Here is a 14,873-nt window from a genome sequence, read left to right on the forward strand (position 1 = left end):
AGGGGGATGAACCTGGGTGATCTGTGAGGTAAGTCCTTTCTTTCTAGCCCTAAATCTGTAATTCTATGACTGTGTCTAGGATTTCCTAGGATCGTAGATTTAGGGAATGGGAAAAGGAACAAGCATTTATTAAGCGCCTACTGTGAGCCAGGTAATCTGCTAAGCACTTTTACAGATACTATCTAATTTGGGAAGGGACCTCAGAAATTATCCATTTTATAGAGGGAAAAAACAGTCTTGGAGAGGTCAAGTGACTTGCTAAGGGGAGCAAAGCTAATAAGGGAGGTGGGATTTTACTGAACTCCAAGGGCAGTGTTCCATCCATTGCTTCAAGTTGCCTCACTTATCCCACTACGCTTCCCCAACTGACCCGTGGGGGCTCGAGTGGGAGTGGACTCTAGCCATGGCTAGACTGGACAAGAGCCGTCCCACCATTTTGTCATTACCAGTGGGTTCCATTCTTGAATCTCAAGGCTTCATAAAAAGTCCTGTGATTGAGGACCTTTCTATATTTGAGTACGACGAACCAGCAGAGCTAAGGCGGGGCCTGGCTTAAACTGATGCCCTCTCCGATAAGTGGAGGTGGGGGAAGTCGAGTTTGTTTTGATTTCTCTGACATCTGCCCATTTTCATAAAAGCTTTGCCAGTATTCTTGACGAGCTTGATAGTCAAGGGGCCCTGTCATGCCAACTCTGGCTTGATGTGTTTATCCACTGGCTTGTTGGGCCTAAAGCTAGGGCGTTGCAGCCTCTTATAACACTGAAATTTGTATATCCAGTAAAGAAATTGCTCACAGCTGAATCATATGCAAATACCCCTAATCTCTGCTGTGAGCTAGGCAGTGGAGTTGAAGTCATGTTCTAACACTTGCATTGTAAAACCCTCATCGGGGTTGCTGGGCCTCTAGGGATGGAGGCACCCTGTGTTAGGAAGACCAGGGGACAAAATCGGAGGTGCAGTGGTCATGAGCTGGAAAGAACCTGGGAGCCCATTTAGTTTAACTCCCTTTATTTTTTTCAATAAATTTAATATTTAACTAACAAAAATCCATTTTCTTTTCTTCCCCACCAAGTTAAAATTACCAGAAGGGGGAAGAAAAATAAAACCCTTGTAACAAATGGGTGTGGTCAAGCAGAACATTCATGCAGGGGCCATGTCAAAAAAAAATGTCTTCTCTTGTACCCTGAGTCACCTCTGGAGATGGGTAGCATGCTTTATCATCGAGATTTTGGCGTTCTGGGTGATCATTGTGTTGGTCATAGCACCTCTCTTCCAAAGTCATTTGTCTTTATAATGTTGTTATTATATAAATTGTTCTCCTGGTTCTATTCGTTTAATTCTGTATCGGTTCATACACGTCTTCTCAGTTTTCTCTGAAATGGTCTCTTTCATCATTTCTTTTCTTTTTCTTTTCTTTCTTTTTTTTTTTTTTGGTGAGGCAATTGGAATTAAGTGATTTGCCCAGGGTCACACAACTAGTAAATATCGTGTGTCTGAGGCTGGATTTGAACTAACTCCAGGGCTAGTGCTCTATCCACTGTGCCATCTAGCTGCCCCTCTTTCATCATTTCTTACAGTATAATAGTATTCTATCCCATTTATATACCAGAACTTGTTCAGATATTCCCCAACTAATGAGTAATACCTCCTCCCCCTTATTTCTAGTTCTTTGATACCACAAAAAGAGCTGATATATTTTTGTACATATGGGTCCTTTTCCTCTTTCTTTGATCTCTTTGTCAATCCTCTCTTTTTATAGATGGGGAAACTGAGTCACAATTCTCTTGTCCATGGTCTCAAGGGTAGTAAGCATCAGAGTAGGGTTTTGAACCTGGGTCTTATGAATGTCAAGCCTTGGGAAAGAGGGGCTGACAAAGCCAGAAAAAACTTTGCCCTTGTGGTCTATGCCATTACTTTAATTAAATAACTGACATTCATGTAATACTTGATGATTTAGAAAGAGATTTATGTGGATGTTCTCATAACTACAGGCAGACACTCTAGATTCTATTTTCCCCGCTTTACTGAGGAGAGAACTGAGTTTTAAAGAGCTTCCTGGGACTTACCTGGGGTCATATAGCTAGTAGGCATTGGAAGCTGTATTTGAACCCATCTCTTCCTGATTCAGGCTAACCCCCGAAACTTGCAGCCTTTACACAGAGACCGTGGAATGTGTGGGCCATTGAGGGGAGAAGTATCTTCCCCGAGCCCAACCCTGTCTCGGAAAGGCTTTCTGGGCATCTCTCCTGGGCGCCATTAGAAAGCTCCGGTTGCCACACACTGCTCTCTGGGTAACGACGTGTCTTTGTCTAGGGAGCAGCATTGACCTGTCACAGTGATGGATCACTCTGTGTCAGTGGGGCAGTGCCAAGGCTGTTGGGGCAGTGCCAAGGCTGTTGCGACATTGTCACATCCTGCTGTGAGGGATGTTGCAATCGCCCTCGCCCTGCTACCTCCTGCCCAGCAGAGAGGGTGATGGAGGGCTCTTTGGTTTTCCTGGGAATTAATTAACCTTTGCAACTTCAGGACAAACCAACTTATCATGAAAGGGAAAGAAGGAGAAGGAGTTGTGCGGGCCTCGTGTGGTTGGTGCCTTCGTAGCAGCCAGATGGCTTAGTGAGGGAGAGAGAGTTTGCAGTCAGAGGACACGAGCTTAAACCCTACCTTACATGTGTTATCTCATTTCATCCTTACAGCAACCCTGGGAGGGAGGTGCTATTATTATCCCCATTTTGTTGTTCAGTTGTATCTGACTATATGTGATTCTGTGGACTTTTGTTCAGGGGTTTTCTTGTTGATCTTATGCACATTCATTTATCTATCTATCTATCTATCTATCTATCTATCTATCTATCTATTTTTTTTTTGTGGAGCGCTTGGGGTTAAGTGGCTTGCCCAGGGTCACACAGCTAGTAAGTGTTATGTGTCTGAGGCTAGATTTGAACTCAGATTCTCCTGACTCCAGGGCCAGTGATCTCTCCACTGCACCACCTAGCTGTCCCTACTTTTGCTTATATTTCAAAAGAACCAGGTTTCTATCTGGCTAGAATTCCTTCAGTCACCCAAATCATAGACTGGATACATCAAGTCAAACCTACAGGATTTTATTAAGTCCCTACCACGTGCCAGGCACTGTGTTAAATAATGGAGGGAGATACCCCATCCCCACCCCCCCAAAAAAGAAAAAAGGACAAAACCCAAATGAAACAAAAGACACATCTCCCCTCAAGGAGCTCACAGTCTAATGGGGGAGTCAACTATGTGCAAACAGCCACGTGCAAACAAGACACATACAGGAAAAATGGGAAGTAACCAACAGAGGGAGAAGACGTTAGCATTAAAGGGAAGGTTTCTGATAGAAGGTGGGATTTTAGCTGGGATTCCAGTGAGGCCAAGGTGAGAAGGGAGAGCATTCCGGCATGGAGAATCGCCAGTGCAAATACCCGCAGTCTAGAGATTATGGGAAGCAGCAAGGAGGCTCGTATCACTGTCTTCTGTTCCAAGCCACGGTTCTCCTTGAGTTGCTGTGGTCCAAAAAGTGACTCAGCAGCTGACTGACCCTCTCACCTTAACTTGGCTGGTCCTCCAATGATGGACTTGCTGTATCAAGACCCACTTTCAGGTTGGCATGGCCCCCTCAATGCTTTGAAGAGACATCTGGGTAGCACATTAGCAGAGGACTGGATTCAGCAGAAAGGCAGAGCTAGAATAGGGACCAGGAACACTACAGTTATACTCTACCTTGGATTCTTTTTAGCTATGTGACCCTGGGTGAGTAACAACCTTTTTGAACCTTGGTTTTGGTACATGTAAAATGGGATCAGACTGAAAAAAATAGGATTAGTCATACATTGACTGACCTCTCATGGTTGTTGTGAGGAGCAAATGAGATTATAGATAAAGAGGTTGTACAAATATGAGCGATTAGTATAATATCTTGACAAATTTTCATCTCTTCCCATCCGACTCAGGTAGTTTACACAGGGCCCTTGTGGGAATAGCTAAAAGCCTTGTGTAGAGAGAAGCTCAGTCAGGTAGACTGGTCCATCTGAAAGAGATGGCCCAGAATGCTTAAGTCCAGTTTCTGTCTGAAGCCCAACACCCCTGTAGTGTGATAATGGGGATAGGGCTGGAGTCTTGGTTTCAGGAGAATGAAATCTGGCAAGTGGTCAATGACCATCATTGGATTGTCCTTCTGAGGGACTGTGGAAGGAAAGTCTGTAGCATTAAAAGATCACAGAGGAGAAGGGACCTCAGAGGCATCTGGTCCAGTCTTGTCATTTTAGAAAGAGGCAACTGAGGACCAGAGACTTACAGAGACTTGTTCAAGGTCTCACAGCTCTTGAGTGGCAGCTGCTGACTCCAGGTCTTAACAGACATTCCTCTGTACCACTTTTCTTGATAGAGCCGGCTTGGGGATTATTTTTTATTTGAGGTAGTGCTCTAAGGAAAATGGATTGGGAGGGGGTAGAGTTCAGCATTGAGGTGGTTATTATACTCATTCTTTGTACAGTCTTCCTAAATGTCCCCATAATACGAAGTCTCACAGACAACACATACGATACCTCCAATTTTGCCTCTCAGTTTTACAGTTTTAATTCGATTTCAGCTGTGCCTCGGTCGCTTTCCCCGCCGTGGTGACAGGCACAGGGCCCACAGTGAGTCATTCCTTTGTTAAACTAATCTATATGTTTCTGTAGTCACTCAAATCCCGTCAATGGTTCCTTTGTTAGGCTGATGAAGATATAACTTTGCATGCCAAAAGAAAAAAAAAAAGAAGAAAGGATCTGTCTCTCTGTTTGAAAGGTGTCTCTCTTTATAACTGGCATTTATATTTTTGTGTTATTAAAATGAAAAAGAATGGTGCAGAGTATGTAACCTGAGTGTCTTCTCTGTTCATCCTGAGCAGATTCACCTGATCTGAAGAAGGAGCAGGAGCATCCCGCCAAATCTCACCCCAAAAAACACAGTAAGTGGTCCCCTTGTGACCGTGGAGCCAAGGCCAGCCTCCTCTGACTGGCGTCACCTGACCTTCCTAGTCCTTTCTCCCTCCATGGATCTATGTGCAGCATGCCCTTACCCAACTGGACCGCTCTCTATTCTCTTAATAGACCTATCTTTGAGGCCTCCTTGCCTTTGCTTTCTCTCACTTCTATGTCTTCCCTTTCCCTGTCATGGGCTGAATCCCTACCTGTTTGCTAAAGCCCAATGCAGATGCCCCTGACGTATGTGAAGCCTATTCTGATGCCTGAGGTTGGTAAACCTCCCTTTCTAGCCTCACAAGATCCTCTGTTCCTCACCTCTCTAAAGCACATAATCATAGAATATTGTATGTCACTTATCTGGGTTTGACTTAGCCCCTTTCTAGACTGAAAGGGCTTTAGTTTAGATTAGTAGAATACAGACACTTTGAGGGTAAATACCAGTTCACTTTTGTATTTGTATACATGGTGCCCAGCACATAGTAAATACTGTATAAAAGTTTGTTGACTGATTAGCTGAATTTTTTTTTTAAATCTCTCCCTAGAATTGTACATGGTAGGCACTAATAAATGTTCATTGAATGAATGGAACAGGTGGAATGACGGCAGGATGAATGGGTAGGTAGGCAGATAGAGACATTATTATTGGAGAGCAAAGAAAACACTCCATTGCCCAAGAGAAGCTAGGCATTGGTTCATAGGGTGACCTCACTGGGGGTGCTAATTATCTCATTTTACAGAGGAGGAGCCTGAGGCCCCCCTAAATGGAATCACAGAGTTTTAGAGGCTGATGGGGACCTCAGGGGCTGTCTAGTTCAACCCATGGTCAAAAGGATCCCCTCTTCGACATTCTTGGCAGGTGGGCATCCAATCTGCTCGAAAGCCTCTAGCAAGGAGGAGCCCTCTACTTCCCAAGGCAACATCATGGAGCATTCAAAGAAGTTGAATCTCCCACCCGTGGCATGGTCCTTCAAATTCTCAAACACTGCTATTATATGATTTTCCCCAAATAATACATACAGTAAATAACAGAGATGAGATTTGAACTCATGTCTTTTGATCTCCAAGCCAGAGCTTATTTTCACACCATATCAGACCGGTTTCTGCCATCACTTTTCTAGTTCCCCTTCTCCATGCCCTCCCACCACCAGCCTTTATTCATATACTAAAACAGAGGAGTTGGGGCAGTGAGGTGGCTCAGTGGGTAAAGTGTTGGGCCTGAAGTCAGGAAGACCTGAGTTCAAATTTGGCCTCAGACACTTGCTAGCTGTGTGACCCTGGGCAAGTCACTTAACCCTGTTTGCCTCAGTTTCCTCATCTGTAAGATGATCTGGAGAAGGAAATGGCAAACTACCCCATTATCTTTGCCAAGAAAACCCCAAATGGGGTCATGAATAATCAGACATGACTGGTTCAGTCATATTTACAAACTCAATCTTTAATACTTAGTAGTGACTCTGCCACTTATTGACTGTGTGACTATGTAAAACATGCTCCCTACTGTACTGCCCTAAAGGGCTGTAGAAATGTAGCATATGGCTCTTGGGATGGAGCTGAGGAACTGGGATGAAATGCCTTTTTGGTCACCTGCTGAGTGATGAAGACTAGAACTTATTTGTAAACTAATGTTGCCTTCTTTGGCTATCCTCTTTCTTTCTTTCTTTCTTCCCTTCTTTCTTTCTTTCTTCCCTCCTTCCCTCCTTCCCTCCTTCCTTCCTTCCTTCCCTCCTTCCTTCCCTCCTTCCTTCCTTCCCTTCCTTCCTTCCTTCCTTCCTTCCTTCCTTCCTTCCTTCCTTCCTTCCTTCCTTCCTTCCTTTTTCTCTTTCTCTCTGTGTCTGTCTCTCCCCTTCACCCTTCCCTCTTTCCTGAAGATACTTATACCTCTAGGCAAGAGATACTTATTTTTGAGATCCAAGATGGAGCAGGTGCTCCATAGATTGTCTGCTGTGTAGACAGATGTGTGAGGTCACAGCCATGGAGCTGGGGACCAGAAGTTGAGGGGAGTGTTAATACAAGCATAAACTGGAATGTAGAAATGACTTGATGAATTTAACAGGGAAGGGCTCCATTCTACTCTTCAGTCCTCAACTAACATACACAATGAAGGGTTTTCTGCACTGTATCATGTACATAGTAGGTGCTTAATAATTGCTTGTTGACTTGAATTGAAGCACATATCCCATATGTTGAAGGAGATAGAATCACTCAATTTCAAAAGTGAAAGGGACCTCAGAGGCCTTCAAATTTAACCTTTATCTGAATAAAAATCAATGAACATTTATTAATCACTTACTGGGGATAGAAATACAAGCAGAAAGAAAGCCAGTCCCTGCCTTCAAGGAGCTTAGATTCCAATAAGGGGAAACAACACATGAAATAGAACTGAAAGGGGGGAGACCCAAAGGAAGGTGTTGGACTGGCACCCATCGATAATCTAATTCAATTTAATTCTACAAGCGGTGATTAAGCACCTAGTGTATGCTAGGCACCGTAAAAACAAAACAACAAAGCAACAGTTCCTGCCCTCACGGTGCTTACATTCTAGAGATGTAGTAGTTGAAGACTTGTTACCCTTCCCTCACTCCCTGGTGACGAATTGTCTCTGCTTTCTTGGGTAGACCCTCGAGGGACTCACTTGTGGGAGTTCATCCGAGACATTCTCCTGAACCCGGATAAGAACCCGGGGTTAATAAAGTGGGAAGACCGGTCTGAGGGTATCTTCAGGTTCTTGAAATCAGAGGCAGTGGCTCAGCTCTGGGGGAAGAAAAAGAACAACAGCAGCATGACCTACGAAAAACTCAGCCGGGCTATGAGGTAAACGATCCCCGAGGCCTGAATGCCATAAAAGCTGAATGATCCCTGACGGCCACGACGAGCTAGGGAAGAGGAAAGAGGCCTGAGCTAGATGGAGTTGGGTGGCCTAGATTTAAAGCCCTGCCCACCCTGGTGGGGCATTCGGACTGGTTTGAGCTCCAGAAAGTCCTCTTATCTCTCTGTGCCTCAGTTTCCTCATTTGTTAAATGAGGGAGTTGGGCTAGGTGACCCCTAAGGTCCTTTCCAGCCCTAAATTGGTGATCCTAGAATGTTGACTCCTGGGCCAGCTGAGGGAGGAGCCAGAGCAGTTTGTGTGTGTTGGGGAGGGGGCAGGTGGAGAGAGACCTTGGGAAACCATCCCCTGGCTTCTGTGTAGCACTGTTGAATTAAATTTGGTTGGGGGGAGGGGTGGGAGAATCTCTCTCCTTTGACTAAGGTGCTAAATTCCATGATTTGCTTGTTGCTGAAGGCTCCCTCTAATTTCGATGTTTTGGGACAAAGTGCCAGTTGTTCCATGCTATTTATAGCTCTGTCTTCCACGCTCAAACATTCCACCAGCTCAGACCTAGTCAGCCTCCTTGTATATTTTCCTCTCTACAGATACTACTACAAACGAGAAATCCTGGAACGTGTGGATGGACGGAGACTGGTATATAAATTTGGGAAGAATGCCCGGGGCTGGAGAGAAAATGAAAATTAGGGCTGTCGGAACAAGAAATCAGCACACACACTTACACACACACACACACACACACACCAAGCCAAGAACCTCTGGACGTAAATATTTCAAAGACTACTTTTCTCCTATTTATGTACCATAAGGGAAGAAACGATCTACGTCTAACGGGAAGAAGGAACACTACAGTTGTTAAAATTATTTTGTTACTTTGAAGTATGTCCTGTATGGGGAAAAAACGTACACAGTTTTCTGTGAAATATGATGCTGAATGTGGTTATGATCAATTTTTGCCTCTTGTGAAGTTCATTTCTGTTGCAAGAATAATGTGGTTCTCCACTTTTTGCTACCTGCCTGGAGGACAAAAAAAAAAAGAAATCAGAGGGCATTAAATGTTGTTGTTTTTTTTTTTAAATGCAAGATAATTTAGAATAAGGTGATATGTTCTCTATTTGTGAGGATGCCAAGTGTCCTTCTTGGAAGAAGTGGATACAACAGCTTGACTGTACTCCAATGACATAGCTCTGGGAACCTTCTGGATCAAGGTGACGAGCCCAAAAGATGCTGGGAGATTGGACTTAGTCTCTGGGTGATCAGTAATTGGAAGCTGGAGATGATGCTGGCTCTACTATCATCCCTGAACCATGCTGATAGAATTTAATGGGGAGAGAAAGGTTAAAAGAATCATTCTATCAGGGATTCTGAACCAGATCAGCCTACTGCTGCAGAGATTACATTTTTCCTGGCTGATTGGTGAGACTCTCCTGTCTCTTGCCTTTCTCCTCTGGTCAATCCTTGGTTGTGTTTATCCTAGTTTTTAGATAGAGTAGGCAGGGTGGGAGTGAACGCTATGTTGTGGGAGTAATTATTTGCCCCCCAACTTGGGGATAAGAGCTAAGAGGTCATCCATCTCCTGCCCTCTAGCTCAACTAAAACAGAGGGAAGGCTCCAAAGATTGTCTTTTAGGGAGAATGAAAAAGGATCAACTTTCAGAGCCCCAGAAAAGAGAAAAAGATGTGTAAGAGAAACAGAGTCATGTAGCAAGAACAGTCAGAGAATTACTGGTGGAGTTTCGAAGGAGAGTCACAATTATTTGGGGGAAGATATATGTGCGTGTTGGGGTGTGAGATGATGAGAATGACTTTTGAAAATGAGGATTTCTCCCAATTCTTTCCCCCATGGCTTGGTTCTTCCAGGTTCATCTATCCTTGCTCTGGCCTGGTTGGCTGGCATTCCACATTCTGATCAGGAAATAACGTTACCAAAATGGGCATTGTGGCATAGTGGGAAAAGATGCTGGAGTTGGAGTCAGAGAGACCTTAGGTCAGTCACTTCCTTATCCGTGCTTCAGTTGCGTTATCTCCAAAATGAGGGGTTTAGGCTCGATGTTCTCGAACATTTGTTGCAGGTCTCATTTTGTGATCCTATGATTTTTTTATTATTGTGACATGTTACCAGGGGCACCTCCAGCTGTGGAACTGGCTCCAAGGTGTCTGGAAAGTGAGGCATTGGCTTAGATGTAGGGGAAAATGAAAGTGAAGCCAAGTTATCCCTAGTCTTCCTGCTTGCCCCGTGCCTTTGACCTTCTCCTAATTTTTCTGCCTCTTTTTCCTGCAAGATGAGGACCAGGATATGTTGCCACCAAGATTATAGGGACCTTAATTAATTCTCTTTCCTTCCCCAACAAATACGCAGTAGGCACTCAGAAATCATTGGTTGATGAATAACACACAGTAGGCACTCAATATTGGTTGCTGGATATTTGCAAATAGGCTAAAGGCAGGAAGAGTCGGCCTTGACTGTCAGAAGCATGATCTTGGATTTCGGGCCTTTCTGCCCAATGGTGTCCACAGTCTGACCCCAGGCCTGTAGCTTTGTGGTGTCTAGTTTTTCCGTTGACAATTACCAGGTGACTAAAAAAAGAGGCAAGAAAATGACAGAGCTGGCATGGTTCTACACAGGGCACCCATAAAAATAATAGCCACCATTAAATAGCTCTTCAAGATTTAACAAAGGTCTTTCTCTAGTGTTTATTATTTGATCCTCACAATTGCCTGGCAAGTTGGGAGTTATGCAATTGTTTTTATTAACTTCATTTGATGGCTGGCGCTTGGGAGGGGTGTAGGGACTTGCCTGTGGGTCCAGTGGAGGATTTAGCTGAGTCAGGACTAGAATTCAGTTCCCCTGACTCCAGTGCCAGGGCTGTATCCCCTGCACTACAATGTACTTCCTTCTTCTTGAGGTATAAAAGCATATCTTCCTTTTTCCTTTTTTTTTTGTGAGGCAATTGAGGTTAAGTGACTTGGCCAGGATCACACAGCTAGTATGTGTCCAAGGGTGGATTTGAACTCAGGCCTTCCTGAATCCAGGGCCTGTGCTTATCGACTGTGCCACCTAGCTGCCCCCACATCTTGCTTTCTAAGCAAGGAAAAGAGCTCTGAGGGAGCCTGTTTTCCCTTCACTAAGTCTTTACAGAAAGTACATATCACAATATTTTTACTTCCTGATGTCAAAAAATAGGTGTGACTCGTGTGTATTGGGGGAAGGGGTGTTAAAATGTGTAGAATATAAACTCTTAGAGGGCAGGGACCATTTTGTCTTTGTATTCCCAAGACCTAGCACAGGGCTTGGTATGTATTAGGTGCTTAATAAATGCTTATTGAATTAAACATCTTCCACAGAAGAGTCAACTTGCCCAGTGCTTCTCTCTGACCTTTCTCTGGGCTTAGTCCTGATTATTATCATCCTCTGTTGCTAGAGTACCTAGCTCCCTGGCCAAAAAACAGCATTTTAGACAAGGCCTGATTTCCTTAGTTCTGAGACTTTCTGGCTTTTTCTAGGGTGGGCCCTCACTGTCTCAACTAATTGCCCTGAGCAGCAAGCATCACTCTGTAGGTGTTAAGTGGAGTTGGAGAATGCCAGTTCATGACCGCGTAAAAGGATTGCTCACTACTCATTGGTTGGTAGCACTCTTTCTTGGCACTGGGTCCCTAGCTGAAGAAATCGGGGTATTGAGTTCTCACCTTCTCTTTCAATTGGCTCCATTTGGATTTTGTACATTTTACCTGGGTTGGCTGTTCGTGACTTGGAAAACCCAAGGTAGGCAGCCATGCCAATTTGAGTGCTGAGAGTGAGAACCGAGTACTTCTCATTACAGTGCCAAAAGGGGGGGTGGGGGGAGATGTCCTAGGGTTGTACCAGATCGCTGTCCTCCTTGGAGAATTGGCTTCTGACTTACAGCTTCCTGGACTCCTAGATTTAGAGGTAGGAGGGACCTTGGAGGGCTAACTTACTTGTTCTGCAGATAAGGACATTGAAGTCAGAGAGGGATGAATGGTCACATAGGTGGGATATGAAGCGAGTGCCTCTGACTCCAGAGCCACTGGAACTCTCTCTGTGACTGAAGATGCTTCATCCCTGTGTGCCTTTTACCTTCTTCAGTCACTCAAAATCCCCTGCTTGAAACTTCCTGCTGATGCCCTGGACACTCTCAAAGCAGCTAAGTGGGAACTGCCCTTTCAAATACTTCCTTTTGGCTTTTTTTCCTGAGGCAATGAATACTCTTAGCTAACTCAGATTTTCTGAAACATTATTGGTTGAATCTGGAAGTATGTAAGCCCAAGAAAGTGTAAAAAGGGCTCTCTCTGAGATAGGGAGCCTCTTGATTTCTTACAAGAAAACTTGTAGTCTAAGCAGGTGGCATCATGGCGGATGTCTCTTAGGAGCACAGACTCCTCCTCTCTAGAGAGGCCTTGCCTTCAGGGGCTGAGTTGGAAGGGCCCACGTGTAATTTAAGACCCATCCATTGCAAATTGCTTCATCTTTGGCACAGTGTTGAGCAGGACGATTTTTTTGTTTCAAAGAAAATCCATCGACCAATGAGTGTGGCATTGTGGGATTTCAACGTTTGACTTATTACCTGGTCTTACAGGAAACCAAACACTCATCTTGTCAACGAGGAAGATGCATGTTAGACACACAAATTCTACCTTATTTAAAACTGTGATTCTTAACCTGGGGTGCAAAGCAGCGATGAACCTTTGACCAGTTTTAACCAATGAAGAGATGAATGTGTTTATATGATGTAAATTGCTATTTAAATGTAAAGCATTTCTAAGCTCTTGTATTTTTTTTAAATGTTGAGTAATTTTTTAGGGTTAGCAATGGAACTTTTAGCATGGATGTATAAATTGGTTTTGCAAGAGTGTGGTCTTTCAAATGTATAATACATGTAAAATGCTAAGTGCTAAACACTTGTTCTATTATCCTTAAGAAACAAAATCAATAAGCATTTATAGAGCACTTACTATGTGCATAGCACACATAGAATCTACTGCATCCTGTCCTATGCATATAGTAGGCATTGAATAAATACTTGTTGAATGGACAATGTTGGGACAGAACTATCTTTCGAATTCGCCGTTGGGAGCATTTTCTTTGACACGGACTAGAGCAGTTCAATCAAAACTGGCCCTTGAGATGGTCTCCCATTGGCTGCTGGAATGTACAGGCCTTTCCATGCTCAGTGAAACTGAGATTTGTCCTTCTGTAATTAACTGGACAACACCTGCTTTTCTTCCCTTCTGGTTTCTGTGGTGACAATTGAGGGGTGGGGGAACAGCTCCACGGCCACTGTTTCATCAGGGATCTTGCTCTTTAAATGGAATCTTAAAATTGTTAAAGAAAAAAAAAACTGTATCACCAAAGAGCTGTATTCCTCAGCATGATGTTTCTATTTTTACAGTTGTCACAAATACCTTAATTAAAAAACCAACCAACCAACCAACCTGGGGAATAGTCTACAAATGTGTGTATGCACGTGTGACTCTTGCACTGGACATTCGAAATCTGCTTGAACCTTTGCTGGGGCAGGGAGGAAGGAAGTTTACTCAGTGAATTGACTAATACTGTCATTGCTAGGTATCCATTATCTGGGAGGGCTGGGCGAAGGAGGGTGGGAGAGGCCAATCCCTCTGCTGAAGAGTAAATCATTTTTATGAGACCTGTGATTTCATGGGGTAGGGAGCTCCTGGTGAGGAATTTCATTTACCACTGAAGATCAGTATCTTCATAATGTACAGTCCAAGAGAATTTTGTCAAGTCACTGAGAGAGATTGACTTGTCCAAGGTGATACAACTGGTATGTGTCCAAGGTAGGTCTTGAACCCAGATTCTTCCTGCCTTAAAGGCTAGCTCCCTGCTACGCCATGCTGCATCTCGGTTTATTTATATATGATATATTTATTAATATATATTAATATATTATCTATTTAGTTGAAAAAAAATTTGTTTTAGGGCAGCAGTTGGATTCCAGCCCTCAATGTCCTCCCTTCTCAGCCCTGCTCCCAGGGCTAGTTAGCTGAACTATTGCTAAGGTCAAGGTCAAAGTCATAGGGTCAGTTAGCCTCCCAAAAGTCTAGAAAATCTCCTTAAAGTCCCACTGCCAAAGGGTCAGTGGCATCATTAGTAGTAATCAGTCAACCCAGTCAAGCCTTTATGAAGCACCAGCTATGTGCCAGGTACTGTGCTCAATGCCAGGGGGTACAAAGACACAAGTTAGCACCTGGCTCTCCAGAAGTTTATATTCTATTAGAATGTCACTTATCGTCGAATGGAAAGACCGCTGGCCTGGAAATGAAGCAGTTCAGTTGAATGGCTCTGTGCCTGATTAGGCACTATGCTGTGCTCAGGCAGATAGAAAGACAACGACCAAGGGGGCATCCCCCACCCCAACGAACTCAAATTTCACTGGAGGAGGCAAATGCAATGCATACACACAAAACTTCTAGTCCTGGTTTTACCAACTTACAACTTGACCTTGGCCAGTGAAATCACTTCTCTGGTCCTCAGTTTCCCAATCTATAAAATCAGGCAGTTGGACGAGATGGTCTCCAAAGCCCCTACAGGGCCCTAGACTTCATACGTGGTTCTAATTATTTTTAAGTGAGAAGCTAGGTAGTGCAGGGTCTTGAGTTTTGATTTCAGCTCCATCTCTAATTAGCCGTGTGACACTGAGATTTGACTTATTTAGGTGATCTCTCCAATCACTTCTAGTTCTAACCATATGTGTCTTCAGATCTCTTCCAGCCCTGATGTTTCATATGGACCCTACCATCTCTAACACTCTGCATGGACCATTCTATCTTCTTCCATCTAATCCAGCAGGCTGCTGCCACAATCCTTCCTCCTTCCCCCACCTTCAAGCTTTTTACTGGCTGCTTCCCTGATCCCTACAGACACTCATGGCTCCCTTATCCTCTACATCTCCCTTTTATAGCCAAAGGTTGCACAATAGTCAGTGGCAAAGGCAGGATTCAAACCCATGTCCTCTGACTCCAAAGGCAGCACTTTACATACTATACTGACCTGCCTCCCTTAATGTTCCCGAACCTCGATTCTCT

General features: G+C 44.0%; 1 protein-coding gene across 9 annotated transcripts in view; it reads left to right on the plus strand.

The window, feature by feature from the left end:
• The window catches only part of EHF (ETS homologous factor), a 69,162-nt gene extending 55,904 nt beyond the window's left edge, over positions 1–13,258 (plus strand). For all 9 annotated transcript variants that reach the window (XM_078148087.1, XM_020963919.2, XM_020963920.2 and 6 more), the window contains 3 exons: positions 4,910–4,969; positions 7,601–7,796; positions 8,397–13,258. In XM_078148087.1, the coding sequence (XP_078004213.1) occupies positions 4,910–4,969; positions 7,601–7,796; positions 8,397–8,496 (356 nt within the window). In that variant the 3' untranslated portion in view covers positions 8,497–13,258. The remainder of the gene's footprint in view (positions 1–4,909; positions 4,970–7,600; positions 7,797–8,396) is intronic.
• The last annotated feature ends 1,615 nt before the right edge of the window (positions 13,259–14,873 follow it).

This window comes from Phascolarctos cinereus, unplaced genomic scaffold (assembly GCF_003287225.1).
Source record: "Phascolarctos cinereus isolate Bilbo 61053 unplaced genomic scaffold, phaCin_HiC Scaffold_9;HRSCAF=440, whole genome shotgun sequence".
Taxonomy (NCBI): domain Eukaryota; kingdom Metazoa; phylum Chordata; class Mammalia; order Diprotodontia; family Phascolarctidae; genus Phascolarctos; species Phascolarctos cinereus.